Raw genomic sequence first — 16168 nt, 5'->3', positions numbered from 1 at the left:
CTTCAGGCAGGTAAAAATCCTCCTGTTTCCCAGATGTGGAAACTGAGGCTCAGAGAGGTGAGGTGACTTGTCAGAAGTTGTACGGCCAGGATGCAGCAGAACCAAAATTCAGGCCCCAGTGTCTTCTGCACCCAAGCTATGTTCTTCCTACTATTGATACAACCCCTGATAGGCGCTTGTTGGGAAGGGTGGGTAGTTGGGGTCCCTGAGGCTAGAAAAAGGATTTAATGCCTTCCACGTCCGGGTGACTGGAGAGGGATTCTCCGAAAGATGCTCTGAGAAGGGAGAGGATGGGCTGAGCTCTGGGGCTGTGGGAAGGCCACGCCCTGTGTGCCTCACCTCCTGTTGAGCAGGCTCCAGGGCGGAGCACAGTGTCCGTCCTCCGCAGTCACCTTTTATCCTCCTCTGCTCTACATATTTCATTGTTCTCAGGTAGATCTGGGATAATCCTCTTCCAAACTTAGACGCCAGTTGGGTTCCTGCCTGATTTAACCCCAGGTTATTTGAAAGTGATGCCCTTGTTTCCACCCAGAGCAGCCTGGACAGACAGTGGGGTTTGAGGACCCACTCACAGGTGCATCCTCTCCTTCATTCTACACGCCAGTGAGCATCATCGGTGTGCCCAGTACTGACCGGACTTGACCTTGGGATTCACAGGGACCAAGACTCTGTCTTTGCCCCCACGAAGAGCTCCCCTTCTGTTCCATACCACCAGTGTCATGGTGTTACAACGCGAAAGGAGCTGGGGTAAAGGTAGAGAGGGGAAGAGGTGTTCAGAATGATTAGGAGTGAAGGCGAGCATGAGTTTACCAGGCAGGAAGAGGAAAAGCATCACAGCAGAGGGAACAGCATGTGCAAAGGCACAGAGGCATGGCATGCATGGTATGTTGGAGTGGGACAAAGCTGAGAAGTGCTGACATACAACCAGTCATAGCTCTTCCTTCTGGAATATCACTGTTTGGTGGGATAGATGGTGAAGCTGAATTCAGTCTGCTGGGGACTTTGGTTTTAAGATGTGGATTCTGTTGTTGACCAGAGAGAAAGTGGATGGAGATGAGGGCAGGATTGTAGGTAGGGAGGGGCCACGCAGAGGGGAGAGTGGAGGAGCCATCACTGCTTTTGGGGCGAGTTGGGTCCAGGATGCCAGCAATTCTCTCTGGCTGGTGACCTGTGTCACTGTCCTTGCAGTGGCTGGTGACCTTGTCCTGGCAAGTGAATAACCTGACGGTGGCCTGAGCATAGCAGGCCTTTTTCCAAGGTGGCTGCTAGCCAGTGGGCTGGTGCTAAGGAGTCTTCTAGCAGCCTTTCTGCCTCTCCCCTCCCCCACTACAGTTTCTTCCTCCTCTGCTCCTGCTCCCTGGTGGTGGATGTTGGGGCAGGGTTTGATATTTTTGTTAGTTTTTTCTTGCTTGGCTCTCTCTCTCTCTCTCTCTCTCTCTCTCTCTCTCTCTCTCTCTGTTTCTTTCCCCCTTTCCTTGTTGCCTATTGAGACGATTTGTCTGGGCTGTTTGACATATTTTTACTTCAAATGTTTCAGTTTTACTGGTGCTCGCTAAATATATTTTGACCTCAGCCCTGGACTCTGATTCTCAGTCAGTGAGAACAAGGAGGTCTCTTGCCAAAGCCTTCCCTCTCTGCCATTTGGGACTGAGATGAACCCCTCCAGGCCCTCACGTCCTGGGGGTCATTCGGCAACCCCATGTAGTCTTGAGGCTTGGGCAGGTGTGTGAGGTGCCTGCTCCGGGCATCCTTCCTTGTGTGTCCACATGAGCTTGGACCCAGCTCCATCTTTCTTTATAAACCCCAGGGAGCAATTTACATGGTTCTCCTGCACCCCAGGGGGACTCGGGAAAGCTCTAGTAGCCACAAACTCTGGCAGCTTATTAAATATTGGACTGAGGCAAAGGGAAAAGAAAGCCAAGGCATTCGCCAGGCTCTAACAGAAGGGCTGCTGGAGGTCACAGATGGAGCTTCTAAGTGGCAAGACTCCTGCTTCTCATTCCAGGCGTGTTGGGCCTTGTAGACACAGCCCTTCACCCAGGCAGGCCAGGCTGCGACCTGCTCCATCCAGACTCAGTGGGAGAGGGAAAGGAAAGAGGGGCGGGCAGGTGCCCCCTTGGCAGGGGTCAGGGAGCTGAAACTAGGGCCTCTGAGTTTGAGGACACCCCAGAGTCTTTGAAGATTCAGCCTCTGCGCTCATTCGCCGCTGCTTTAATCTACTCACCACATATTTGTAGCAGTTCAACAATACAGGTGGCGACACAGTGCCTGGTCGGGGCCTGCAGAGAACAGGACAGAGGAGCCCAGACAGTCACCAGCTAATTACACATGAAATGAAGGTCTCTAAGGAGACTTACAGGGGACAATTAAACAGGCCAGCCTACTCGACTGGGGCGAGGGGTGTCTGGAAGTCCTCCTTGATGCAGTGATCTCTCTCTCTCTCTCTCTCTCTGTGTGTCATGTGTTTCTTGCTTTTTTTGTATGCATTTAAGTATTTCCCAACCCCCCACTGTATCCTCTTGTCCTTTTCTTCCCCCCTCTCACTGCAGAAACTTCATTTATTGGTGTCTGCTGGTTTTTGTATTTTGTTTTATCAAAGTGTCCCCTATGCAAATGTCCAGGGCATGCCTTTGTCCCTCTGACTTGCTTCACTACACATCTTTTCCCCAAGCCCCTTCATTTTGCTGTAAATGGCAGCATTTCGCCTTTCCTTTCGGCCGGGTAGTATTCGACAGCTGGCGAGACCCCATCCTCTCGAGCCAGCTGTCCGTGAGTGGGCAGGTGTGGCACGTGTGTCTGGCGTGTTGGGTGGCTGCCCTCCAGATACGCCAGTGAAGTTGGGGGAGACGAGAGAGAAGGGTGCTTGGCAGGTGAAGAGGTGAGAGAGCCACCAGGCGAAGGCCCTGAGGGCCCTCTGGGGAACACAGAGGATGCCTGGAGCAGGCAGCCCTGGGGGTGGGGACATGGCAAGAGAGGAGGCCGGATAGGCCAGGCCCAGATGGTGAAGGGCCTCGAGACCAAGGGACCCGGCCCTTTATGTAAAAGGATATCTCGGAAACCCTGATATCATTTTAAACAGGAGCGTCACAAGACCAGGTGTGTGTTTTCGGAGGCCTTCCCCGGTGGGGCGGCGGAGGACCCCGGCAAGAGAGGGGGCAGTGGGTCCGGGAGACTGGCGGGGGAGCAGGGATGTCTTGTCCCTGGGGAGTCAGCAGTGAAGACGAACTGGAGGGGCTTGTGGTCTATTTCAGGGGTGTTGCTGACGGGACCTGTTGATGGATGAGAAGAGGGCAGCCGTCAGGGAAGGCGTCTCTTAGCAGAGGCCTGAGGGGTGAACCCTGTAGGTGTGATATGCAGGGGTGTTTTCAGGTGGGGGACACGGTGCATGTGAAATCAGAAAATGGAGACTTGCTTGGAACTTGTGAGGCTGGAAGCCAGTGTGGTTAACACTGAGAGTGAGGAGACAGGGGTGTGGGGGAGCCACAGAGAAGGACAGAGGAAAAAGGAAAAGTCCAGAACATGGACCTAGAGAGCTGAACGGATAGGAAGGCTTCAGCTGGGGCGCAGGGAGCAGGGCAGTGTGGAGGGGTGACCTTGGTATCTTTTTTTGATACTGCAGACGTCGTCAGAAAGGTTCAAAATGGAGGGTTTTAAATGGGAGAATGACCTGTTTGACTTGCCTTTATGTCTGTTAAAGATGACACAGGCTGCTGTGTTAAGAAGCAATTCAGTCTTTTTCCTGGTCCCTTATTTAGGTTTTCTAAATTCCTGCTATGAGAAAGACTAATTATAATAAAGTAAAAATCAAAATCAACAAGCAACTGTAAACCAGAGACACACTATGGTGGGGGGTGGGGAAGAGGGATTAGGGTCAAAATAAGGGGGGCACAGTTGTATGGGGACTATAACCAAGATGAAAATGCATACAATGTGCAGAAATGAAAAATGCTGTAAAAAATATATAAAATAAAATTAAAAAAAAGAAGCAATTTAGGAGCCAAGGGTAGAAGCAGAGAGATCAGAAAAGAAACAGTTGTAATAGTTCAGGTAAGTAAGATGGTGGCTTGGACTGGTGTTAGATCTCTGGGTAAAAAGACATTGCTGGGCACTGGGGATGTTGGGAATAGGTGGGGGGGGGTTTGAGACAAAGAAAAAGGAGAGTGAAGAATAGCGTTGGAGGCTTTGGGTCTAAGAAACTGGGAGACAGCTATTGTCCTTTTTCTGGGGGGTGGGGTGGTCTGTGAGAGGCAGGGGTTTGATGAGGGAAGAGTGGTCTTTCTCAAACATGTCTAGTTGGAGTTACCTCTTAACATGGAAGTGGTGATACAGAACAAGCTGGAGTCTGGAATTAGAAAAAACTGAAAGTCGTCCGTGTCCAGGCACATTAAAATCTTGCGCTGGATGAGCTCACTCACCTAGAGGGTAAGCAAGTACATCTCAAAGGACTAATTTAATAGGGCCACCATTTAATAGGAACAAGAGGAGCCAGGAATGAATTGCATAAAAAAATAACAATAATAATGAACTTCAGGAATTAGGAAGGGAAGCAGGGGAGAGGGGTGTCCCAGAAGTGGGGTATGAAAGCCATTTCAAGATGGCAGGAGGGTCAGCTGTGGGTCTGTGGCTGCCCAGCCACACACAATAGGAAGTGAAGATTGACCACCAGTTTTGGTGCTATCGGTGCCATTGGTTACCATCTCAGGGAGAGGAGGGATTGAGAGGCTGAATAGACAGCCTCAGAGGGAATAGGTTGCATCAGAGAAGACCTAACAGCTATGGTGACAGCATTGAGGGCATCCCCAGATCCTTGGCCCAGATGATGTCAGGTGTTCTCTGACTCCAACCTATTCCTGGTTTGTATTTTTTTTTGTGCTTCAGTCCCTGCTACTGGGGTCTGAAACTCTGCTCCCCATTGGCTGTGGTCAGACCCCAGTAGCAGGGACTGAAGCACAACAAAAATACAAACTAGGAAGAGCATGGAGCTAGATGCCTGGATGGGGAGGAAGGTTTCAGTCTGGGGGCACTCTGGTGATCAAGACTCATTCCAGATGCTTCCATGATAGGGAGAGGACTTGGCTCTTACTGCTGGACTGGACAGGACTGGCCAGGTGGGGAGGGAACTGGATGGGCACCTAGGGTCGTCAGGGCTCACAGTAGAGCAGGACAGTGGTTCTGACTTTGACTGTGCTTTGCAGTGGCTTTGGGGTGCTTTGCAGAAATAGTGTTCTGGGGGCCTGCATCCATCTGTCTCCAATGGGGTTCAGCCCCATTTCCAAAAATCTTCCCAGGTGATTGTAATGTGCACCTGCTTCCGCTTATTCCTGAGCTCTGAACGAGCCATTGTGGGAGGCTCGGGGGATAAAGAGGACTATGAGGGCACTAATTGCTGCAATCTCTGAAGGAATTTGCTGGCTTTCCTCAGAAGAGCAATTCTCATAGCACTTACCAAAATGAAATCCTGTTTAATTCTGCAGGTTTATAGCTCCCCAGAGGCTGGAGAAAAACAACACTTGGCACCAAAAACAAGCTTTATTCTGGCAATGCAGACAAATGTGCACACACGAGATACTGAAATGCTCGTACATTTCTGGGATTCCAGGGCTCTCCATGCACAGATGCAGGGAGCGCAGTCACGGCCAGTTCCTCACCTTGCTCCCTTGACCCCGAGCTTCTGGGGACCCTTTTTGTCCCTCATTCCAGATTCCCCTGGTGTTCTGGGAAGGTGTGGTTTTGTCAGCCCAGGACTTTTTCCTTTGGACGATGCTTCTATCCCATAATGTGCATTTGGGTGGGGGGCTGTCAATAACCATAGTTAACCCCCCTCTGCCTGGAGGGACATGATGCAGGACTATCCAGTAGCACAATCCCCGGAAACAGTGATTGACCTGGGAGGCAGGCATGGCTTTCTCAAGGGCCAATGAGCACCATTACTTAGGGTTCACAGGACGATGGTAGAGCTCTCTCCTGCAGGGCAAAGCTGGGGAAGGTGAGTCTGGGTTTATGGAGTGTCACTGACCTCACACGGTGCGGATAAAGCAGCTCTTTGGTAGAATGAACCTAATAGAGACAAGGTAGAGAAGGGGGGGTGGAGCAGGGAGAGAGAGTGGAGGGGAGGGGAGAAGTGAGGGGATGGAGGAGGGAGAGGAGGGATGAGGAGGAGGGATGGGGAGGAGGGATGGGGAGGAGGGAGCAGGGAGGGATGGAGTAGTGAGAGGAGCGGGGCGCGGGGAGACTGGGAAGAGAGAGCCGGAGGAGAGGTGGGGGAGAGGGGAAAACAGAGAAAGACAGAAGACTCAGGAGACATACACAGGGAGGGGGAGGGCGGGAGAGACGGGACACACACACACACACACACACACACACGCACACACGCACACACACGCGCGCACACACACTGTTCTGCCAATAATAGGTCTGTTTCTCGGTCCCCTGGCCTCCCACTCAGGGACTCTCAGTCCTGCGAGGCTCCCTGCATCCTTCTCTGCTCAGCTCTTGGGAGCTGGGGTGCTGTCCTCTGCAGCATCTTGTCCTCTGAGGCATCTTGAGGAGGCAGCGGTGTCCGCGCCTCAGGGGCAGGCGCGCGCGTGGGGTATGCACTGGAGACTGAGGCAGGCGTGGTCAAAGAGCCGGTGGGGCAGCTGCCCCTGGGAGGTCCAGGTGTCCGTCTGGGGGTCGTAGCAGTCAAAGGCCGCCGAGTCCTCGATGGTGCAGTTGGTCGTCAGCCGCCGGCCGCCGGTCACATACAGCTTGTTGCCCATGACCGCGGCCCCGTGGTGCATCCTGCGGTCTTTCATGTCTGCGCACTTGACAAACTTGTTGGACTGAGGGTCATAAGCAAGAATCCGCCGGGTGTAGCCTGGAAACCAAGGGCATGTCGGCAAGGTCAGGCGCTCACATGGGCCGGGAGGTCAGCAGTTGGGTGCCCCAGGCCCAGCCGGTGGCAGAGTTAGGGTGAGGACATCAACTGTGGACTGATTCTGGGCGCTGCATCCTGAACCCCAGGTCACGGTCACACCCTGTCTGTTCTTGCATTGGGAGAAGCCTACTGCTCCCGGGGGCTTTCTCAGATCCACCGGCTTTTTCATCTGTGACAAATCCAGGGTGGGAGGGACTGGGAACATGGCTCCTGGCAACAGCCAGACCTGGTGGGTACTTTTAGGATCTCCATTTTACAGACGACCCAGTTGAGGCCCCGAGAGAGTAATGACTTGCCCGGGGTATGCAGCCAGCTAGTGGCATGGTCAGAGTTTGAACCCACATCTACCTGACCTCAAAACCAGCCCCCTTAAACATGACACTTTACTGCCCTGACAGAGAAATGATCCACTACTCGCTAATATTATGAATAACAGCAGAAAGCTTTTGGGTATTTGCCATGTGCTTGGGATGGGGCTAAGTGCTTTAGATAAGGAGCACATTTCATTACCACAGTTCTGTGAGCTAGGCGTTATTTCATTCTCGACGAAGAGATAGACAAGGAGAAACTTCTGGATGAGAACAGAAATTGTCAAGTCATCCACACTCCTGTGCATGGATGGGTGTGCTTTTTAAAAAGACCGTCTTGTAGAACAACATCTGACTGTGAGTGACCCTTTTTCCATGGGAGATGCCAAGTTTGTGTCCAGCCCAGCGATCCCTGTTCCAACTCACCTCCCACGATGACAATCCGCTCCCCCAGCACCACTGCGGGGGCACACACGTTCTTGATCATTCTCGTCTCCATTTTGAACCACATGTTTCTGGAAATGTGATAAACCTGGCAGAGAAATATAATCATGGCACCACCTTTTAAAGTGATGTATTTTTTTCAAAAGCTAGAAATAGTAATTGAGAGGGTAAAATAGCAATGATTTTTTTTAACCAGTTTTAAAAATGTTGATATATTACTATCAATAAACAAAATTAAATGCTAGAAAGAAGACTTTTACTAGAAATCAATCTTTCTGTGACCCCACGAGATCACTAACTGTTTCCATAGAAGGACCAAGAAGTTATGCTTTGGAGTGGGCTTCCTGATTTGGGACCTATTTTTTTTGTCATGAGAAATGGAGCCACATAAAACCTATGATTTTTTCCATCATTTCTATTTGTGGGTCATGTTTAAAAGTCTGAATGTTTCAGTGCATCTAAAAGAGTCCTAGAGCCAAAAACAAATTTGGGGGGCTAAGTGAGGATGACATTGGAATAGTGAAGCCTGAAAGTCCTTAAATCCTAGAAAAAAGGAAGCTTGAGAAAAAGAAAAAATGTGGAAGAAGTAATGTTAGTAGAGCCCTTTGCCAGGCTCAGAACAGAGAAGCAAGTTGTAACGCCCAGACATGGTCGCCTCCTCAGCTGAAGCCTGGCATCGCAAATGTAGGTTAGTTTATTGCTGGAAAAAAAAAGTTAGCACAAGAGCTATAGGATGGCCCTCCCACAAGACGAGCAGGAACAAGAGCATTCGTTAGAGAGAAAGGGGTGTAGCATTCTTTGCTGGAAATTCCATGTAATTATACTTGCCAGCATTACCAGCAACTTAATTTTTATCATTTAGCCAGATTTGCTCTTTAGAGCCATCCATAAAATGGGTACTATTACTTCCTCCCATTTTTCAGATTAGATGACTGAGGTTCAGAGAAGTTAAGGGACAAGCCCAAAGTCACACAGCTAGAGTGAGTGGAAGAGCTGAGCTGATCAAGCACAGAGTCCTGCTCTTAACCATCATGATCAGGTTCTGCTGGGACCCTGGTTTTTCTTTTTTTCCTTTCTTTTTAAAGATTATTTATTTATTCAATCACTGGGTACAGTCAGAAGCGTGGGAGGGTGAGAGAATTCACCAGAGCCAGAGCGGGGAGTAGAGCAGGCAGAAGGACCGAGGTACACTGATGAGGGGAGCAGCGGGCGGCAGGAGAGGTCTGTCACACCATGTGGGACCCTCTCCGGGGGGCCAGGGATTGAACCTGCGCTGCAGAGGCTGCGGGCAGCTTCACAGCTCAGCGCTCAACTTCTGCGCCACCACGGGAGGCCTGACTCTAGTTTTTCTTGTGGAGGCTTTGAGACTGGAGGCCTCTTGAGGTCTTAGTCCTCTAACACTGAAGCACAGAGGCGGCCAAGTTCTGGAGATGGGGACACTCACATGGCCTTCAAGCTTCCTGACTCCACCTGAAAGCACCCAGTGGGGAAAGTGGGATCTTTGGAGGAAAAGCAAACACTGGCTGCATTTCCCCTGAGTGAGTAACTGCCTCCTGCCTTCTGTTTTCTATCAGCTTTGGCTTTGGATTCACAAACAGATTCATCATTCCTCAACATCCCTGACACCCCCACAGAGAGGCTGAAGCAAAGATAACGAGGGATGGTCCCTGACCAGTGGAGGAAGTGTTTCTCTGTGATGGTAAACCTTTGCTCAATGCCTTCCAGAAACAATCAGACTGTGACATACACACTTTGTACCGTAATCCCATTGCAATACAGTTCTTGAAACAACGCACGCAGGAAGATGAAGAAAATCTGAGCCTAGGTCTGAAAATCCAAACTACCCCCTCCAGTGACCCCAAGTGTTCCTCATAAACTGTATCTGAGGGAGTAAAATCTGCATTTTGAAGCTTATGCTAGGTGGGCAAGAAAAGCTTCCAAGCGAGTATTTTCTCCTTCTCACCACTGCAGTGGAAAAGACTCACTCACATGTTACTATTTATGTATTTTTTGGTTTTGTCAGGGTCTTGTTGGATTGTACTGTGCATTTCTTGATAGCGTAGCTGAAAAGCTGTCTTGAGCTTTTTATTTATTCTTAAGATGACACTAACCATTTTGCACTGTGAAATCATCTGCACGTCTGTTGATTTTGAAAATTAGTTTAAAAAGAGGGAGGGGCTCCAGCTTCCCATGGAAGTGCTACCTCACATCTGTACTGTATGGCCAGAGCTTGGAGGGGAGCCGAACAGGCCTTTATGGACCCAGGTGAATGAGTGGGATTTGGAACAGACTCAGAATCTGTCTGGAAGGCCAGGGAAGAGCTGAAAATATGGGCTGGAGAAGTGACGGCAAGTAGAAAAACATAAGAAAAGCATTACATCAGAGTTCATCCCTCTCCCCACATCCACTGGCACCAACTTAGCCCCCACTACCACCCACCCTCAGCCTCCATCTTCCTTCATAAAGGCCTTCTCCTGTCCCTTCTCTACAAGGTGCCTGGATGGAACTCCTAAAAATGCTCATTTGAATACTTCAGCCATCCTGATCAAAAACTTTTAATGACATCCTGTTACTTTTAGGCTAATTCCTTTATAAAGCCCCCAAAGCACTGCCAGATCAGCCTCATCTCTAAAAACACCCATCTCACATGCATGTTCCAGAATTTCTATAGCAGGGGCTCAGGGGCAGCAGTGCAGGTGGAGGGGGTTGCTCGGGGTAGCTTGAAAAGGGACTGATGGTGATTACGTGGGGACTAGCCCTCCCCTATGCCTGAGCTTCCTTGGCATTTCCTTGGCATGTTCCTCCCCCACCTCCGCCCCTGCTCCCTGCTTGCTCTGTGTTGCAAATACATGCGCTTTCATGCTTTCATTTCCTCCAGGCCGCGGCCTGGGCCCCTTTCTGCTTGCAGGGCCTTTGTGCTACTGGTACCTTAACCAGGAACATAACTCCTTCCTCACTGATGACTCTGGCTCCTGCTTCAGGCGGCAGACCTGCAGACTCAGAGAAGCTTCTCATCCATCTCTGTCCTTCTCTGACCACGTCAGACCTTTCTGTCCACCCAATGACTCTCCCTCCCCTTTTGGTCTCCGTCATCACCAGCCTGCTCTTCTCCTGCCTCTCTGCTCAAGTCAGTTCCAATCAACTTCACCTAGTTCCTTCCAAAGTTCCCTAGGCAGGTTTTTGAGCACCCCATGCTATCCAAACACCCTTCTCTTCATTATCTGAATTGCAATGGTTTTGTAAGCTCCTTGAGGGAGCTTATAAGCCAATTGCTGAACAAAGAACACCTCAGGGGTTTCCTAGGTTATTTTAAAGATAGGCTTGTTGTCAAGTTTTTGTGTCATTAGGTAAACTGTAGAGATTAGAACTCGAGTAAGGTTGGAAAACACTTAACAGTCTGAAATTTTGGTCTTTATTAATTACATTTATCAGAGCGCTTCTTAGCAAAATTGGCATATATTTATCTTTTAAGGCAGGGGTTCCCCAGCTTGGCTGTGCCTTAGAATTACTGGGTGACTTTGTGAATTGTGATGTCAGGACCCCATACAAAGAGATTTGATTCAATAGCTTTGAAGGTGGATTCCAGGGGTTTTGGTGAGACTGTGGACCAATGTTGGACAATCCTCTTTTAAGGCCTTAGTGAAGTAGATAGAAGCATCTGCCAAATTCCTACAGTATGTCACTGTCTGACATTCCATGTGTATTGGCTTAAACTTTTAGATCTACTATTTTTTTTCCTTAAAGAAAGAGAAAGTCTTTGTGGACAGGATTGTATCTCATGTACCTTTGTATGTATTAGAATTACTCAAAAAAGTACTCATAAATGGATAAAATGTCTAGCTAAAAAGATCCCTCCCTCTCTCCTTTGTTTTTTTCTTCCTTCTCTCCTTTTTCTCCTGCAAACTAAAAATATGTATGTATATTATATGTATGTATCCATGCATGTATGTGTTTACACATATGTGCCCATGTGTACATGTGCACACACATAAACACATGTGTGTGGGAATGTGTATGGGAGTGTGAATACATACATGTATGGGTTTTTGTGTATAGGCACAATTCATGTTTGTATGTGTGCATGTGTAATGCAGTGCATGCTTACAGGTATGTGTTTGAATGTTTATATACACACATGTGCACCTATGTGCACAAATGCATACATGTGTATGCATGTATATGTGTATATATTTCACATGCATATGCACACAAATGTGCTATCATGTGCATATATTATATATTGTGTATATCTGTGTAGGCATATTTGCATCTGTATATGTGTGTATGTCTAAGTATGTGTACATGCATTACAAGGATGTGTCTGTATGTAGGCACATGGGCTCACCTGTATCTGCATATATGTGTGTTTACCTGTGTACACACATGTGCATAATGTGTCTGTGTGCATATGTGCATGTACGTGTACATATGCAAATGTGCACCTGTGGGCATATACCTGCATATGTGTGTGCGTGTGCATAGAGTTACATGATGGGGAAGACCAGCTGTTTACCTGAATAAGGCGTACAGGGTTCTGCATGATGTCCTCTCCCCCAAAGAGGTAGAGTCTTTGGTCTTTCACAGCCACTGCAGGGTGGAGCACGCCCACTGGCATGCTGGCCATACTCTCCCAGACGTTGCAGACGCTGTCGTACCTCTCCATGGAGTCCATGACCTCCTGCCCTTCTCCAATGCCCCCGATGGAGAAGATGTAGTTCTTATGGGCAATGCTTCTGTGGGAGTAGCGGGCCACCAGCATGGGCTGCACCGGACTCCACTGATTGAGTTTCAGGGAGAAGATGTAGACATTGCGACTTGGCATGCTCTTCCCCGTGCCCACAACCATGCCCCCCAGCACATAGACGCTGCGGTGCAGGGCCACAGCTGTGGCCTTGTACAGCCGCATGGGGAGTTTGGTGAGACTCTGCCATCGCCCAGTCTGTCCACTGTAGATCAGAACATCCCTGGTGGTCTGCTGGTTGTCCTTCCTGCCCCCCAAGAGGATGAGGAAATCTTGGTAAGAATTCCTTGGGGGGGCGTGCAATGGAGGCTGGAGGTCTGGGGCACTGGTGGAGCCATACAAGGAAAACATCTGCCTCTTGGCTGTCTCCAGGATGGTCTGGCATGAGGGCGAGGACTGGAGGAGGGCATCGTTGGCAATGAAGTGGTGGAAGAAGGCCGGGTGGATGTACTGAAGACGAACCTGCTTGAACAGTTCCTGCACGTGTCGTCTCCGGGCCTGGAGGTCATGCTTGATCCACACCATGAGGGCCTCAAACACCTTCTCCTCCTCCCCACACAGCCCGTCATCACCGAGGTAGTCTCTCAACTCCAAGGCGCAGAGTTCCTTCAGGTCGGCCGACGCGGCCACCTCTGGAAAGTATGTCAGGGCCATGTGCCTGGCTTTTTTCTTGAGGGTCTCACAACTTAAGATTTCAGAGAGTCGGATCATGCCCAGGCAGTTGCTGGGGGCCAGTTGTCCCTGGAGGTATGAGGAGCAGGCCTCAAAAAGCTTGGGATACTGGAGCATGGAGGCTGCCTCCATCAGGGGCAGAACGTTCTGGGCTGTGATGTGCGCCTCCCCAGTGTACACATATAGGACCACCTGGTCCAGGCTCTCAGGGTCGATGCCTTTCAACTGCACTTTGGCCTCACTGCTCTCCCGGAAGTTGCTGCAGAACATGGCCCTGAAGTAGGGGCTGCTGGAGGCCAGCACATTTCGGTGGCAGGGGATCTCCCAAGCTCCCACACAGATGCTCACATCTGTCAGGACCCCATTTAGTCTTAAACCATTGAGCTGCTTCAGCAAGTCAGAGGAGAAGTCATGGTCTTTGAAGAGTAGCCCATCTGGTGCGTCCTCATCCATCCTATGAAAAGGGGGAGGACTAGCCAGAGGGAGGCCCCGGGCTTAGCTATGGCGGCCCTAGACCGAAGAGTCTCACTATCCACTCACCAAGATGCTGATGGGTGTCACCAAGAATATGGCTTAGTGAAGGTAGGGAAGGGTGGCCACCTAGGTCCCAGATACCAAAGCTGACACGTCACTTTTGGCTTTGATTATTCTCAAAGGTAACACACAAATAGCATCTTCACATACACTGAGAAACAAACAAACAAAAGCCAAGGTTGCTGGAAATTCATTGATTATCAAGGGCTGGCATCGTAGCCTGAATCAAGAATACAGTCTATGCATTAATTAACCCCAGTCTGTGAAATTTTTCTCCAGATTCTTGGCTTATGTGTTATTTAGAAAACTCATCTAAGCATCTTTCTGGGTGTTTGTCACTCCCCAAAGATGTCATTCTGGGGGCGTGACCCTCTGGTAGCTAGACAGAAAGAAGGGATGAAAAAGGACCTTTGCAATGTTTTCTTTTTTAACATGACTTCATGGAGCCTTTGGATTTTGTTTTAAAAATGGGATAAATAGAAAGCAGAGACCAAACAATACTCTGGACATGGCTAACTGGAGGACAGCCGGCAGTCTCCCTGCAGAGGAATGAAACATTAGGGATATTTACCTTGTTTTGCTGCCGTGACATCCCCCGATGCCTGTCCGGCTGGTGCCCCCAGAGAGTTTCCACCTCTAGCTCTGAGTGAAACCATAAACCCAGTCCTTTCCTTCAGTTGGCAAAAGATTTGTCCTAGGAGAGTTCTGGATTTGTTTATGCTGAAGGCACTTTCACAGTTTTCTAGAGCTTTGTGAAAGAACTGCTGGGCAGGGAGACAGTGTATACATTCCAGGGCTAAGAATAGTTGCGTATGTACTTTCCACTGTTATGACATGTGACTTTCCAGTTGCCTTTTGCAGCAACCCGAGGCCCAGCAGGGCTGGCACATGCGCACACGCCTTGTTGCCCTGGCAAGTGTTTACATTGACATAAATAGATCTGGGGAATGGCTTCTCTTAGAGAGACTTTGCTGCCACTTGGAAACATCCTGAGTCCCTTGTCCTAAAAGTGCCTGGGAATTCTAGATGTCTGTAAACAGGCCGCTGTGACCTGGAAGAGTCACTGCAGATAGATCCTGGCAAGTGGAAGGTGGCCGGTGATCACAAAGAAAGCCAGAATGTGGGTGCAGGGGTGCTATACCATGGGGTGGGTCTCAATTTCCCAGGGGAAATCTGGCCAGGTCTTTGGGGAGGGCTGTGGTTTCCTGCTTCAGGCTCCGAGGTGAAGGAATCCTTGACAAAGCTGTTTTTCATATTTGTAGAGCACCCCAGAATTTCCAGACTGGGGAAAGACCAATCCTTTGGTGGGTCTCCTTACCCCAGGGGTTCTGTTTTAAGGGGCAAGGCCTGTCCTCTTCTGGCTGGCTGGTCCCCCCAGATAGTTTCCTGCAGGGCTGTGCCTCCTTCCTACAGACATGTGCTGGTTATTCTTCAGTTCTTTTTTTTTATAGTTTAGACCTGTTTTCCCTTTCCATTTTCTCCCATCAGGGAGGTTTGAGTTGGAATTAGGAGGCAAAGCATAATGTTCTGGGGTATCCCAGAGAGGGCCAAAGGGGAACGGGAGAAGAGGGTGGGGGGAGGGAAGAGGAACAATGATGATGATGACAGAGTGGGAGGAAACCTTGAAATGTCAGAATCCAAGCCTTGATGAAGGGGCTATAAAACCACAGGGATGAGCAAAAGGGACCCCAGTTCTGTCCTGCCCCTCCCTCCACAGAGGTCCTGATGAAGGGTACCAGCCGCAAGTGGCGTGAAAGCCTGGCTTTCTCTCCTTCTCAAGTCCCTCTTGGACTGTCTCATCTACCTCCCATGCTGATTTTATCCTGTGCAGTACACCCCCCTGTCACCAGGAGAATGACTCCAGGAAGGCAAACCAGACGCTCCTGTCCCCTGCTTGGCCCCTCCGTGGCTCCGCTTGTCTGCAGGACAGAACTCAGACTCTAGAGGAGGGAGACTGGTCTCCTGCCACTTCCCTTCTCCCACTTCTAGTTTGATTCTAGCCCCATCAGACAACTTGAAGATCCTTGCTGGTGTCTAGTCCCTGTGGGGAAGGCTGGGCAGGCCTGGCCTCTAGGGTACCACCAAGCAGGGGGAAGAGGGAGTGTCTTTCATTCATAGTTGTAGGTCACAGAGCTGATTGGGCCCAGGAATCCAGAGGATCAACATCAGGCAAGTCTATCCCTCTGTCGCCAAGATGAGGGGTCTGGAGGCAGAACTAGGGTCAGAAGGCGAAACCAGAGAGCCCAGAGATGCAGGAAGCTGCACAGATGGCAGAGCTAGTGGCCATTGCCATGCTCTGAGTCCCTCGGGGATACAACAGGCTTGTGGCCACACTCCTTCAAGGGCCCGGGGCCCCTTTGCTCTGTGCTTCTGTGCCTCGGCTGGTGCTTGTCTCTTGGAGGGCTCTTTCATGCTTCCTTTGGAACGCCCCTTCATCCTGCAAAGCCTGGCTTCTATGTCAGCTTCTCTGAAAGTCTTCCTGGACCCCCTCAGACAGTTTCTCACACCTCTGGGCTGTTGCTCTTCCTTCCACATACTTTTGATATTGTACAA

General features: G+C 49.9%; 1 protein-coding gene across 2 annotated transcripts; it reads right to left on the bottom strand.

The window, feature by feature from the left end:
* Nucleotides 1–6387: 6387 nt before the first annotated feature.
* On the bottom strand, nt 6388–14388 carry KLHL38 (kelch like family member 38). Of its 2 annotated transcripts, none has more exons than XM_037519439.2 (4): nt 14187–14388; nt 12182–13766; nt 7651–7756; nt 6388–6856 (listed from the first exon to the last, which is right to left on the bottom strand). In XM_037519439.2, exons 2-4 carry the CDS (start codon nt 13532–13534, stop codon nt 6567–6569), a joined length of 1749 nt encoding a protein of 582 aa, XP_037375336.1. In that variant the 5' UTR covers nt 13535–13766; nt 14187–14388; the 3' UTR covers nt 6388–6566. The 2 variants fall into 2 exon arrangements, with proteins under 2 accessions (XP_037375336.1, XP_054547964.1); XM_054691989.1 differs by having other exon boundaries at nt 12182–13535.
* Between the last annotated feature and the right edge of the window lie 1780 nt (nt 14389–16168).

This window comes from Talpa occidentalis, unplaced genomic scaffold (assembly GCF_014898055.3).
Source record: "Talpa occidentalis isolate TD23 unplaced genomic scaffold, MPIMG_talOcc4v2.1, whole genome shotgun sequence".
NCBI lineage: Eukaryota > Metazoa > Chordata > Mammalia > Eulipotyphla > Talpidae > Talpa > Talpa occidentalis.
The sequence above is the reverse complement of the archived record's forward strand: the minus strand, read 5'-3'. Positions and strand labels throughout refer to the sequence as shown.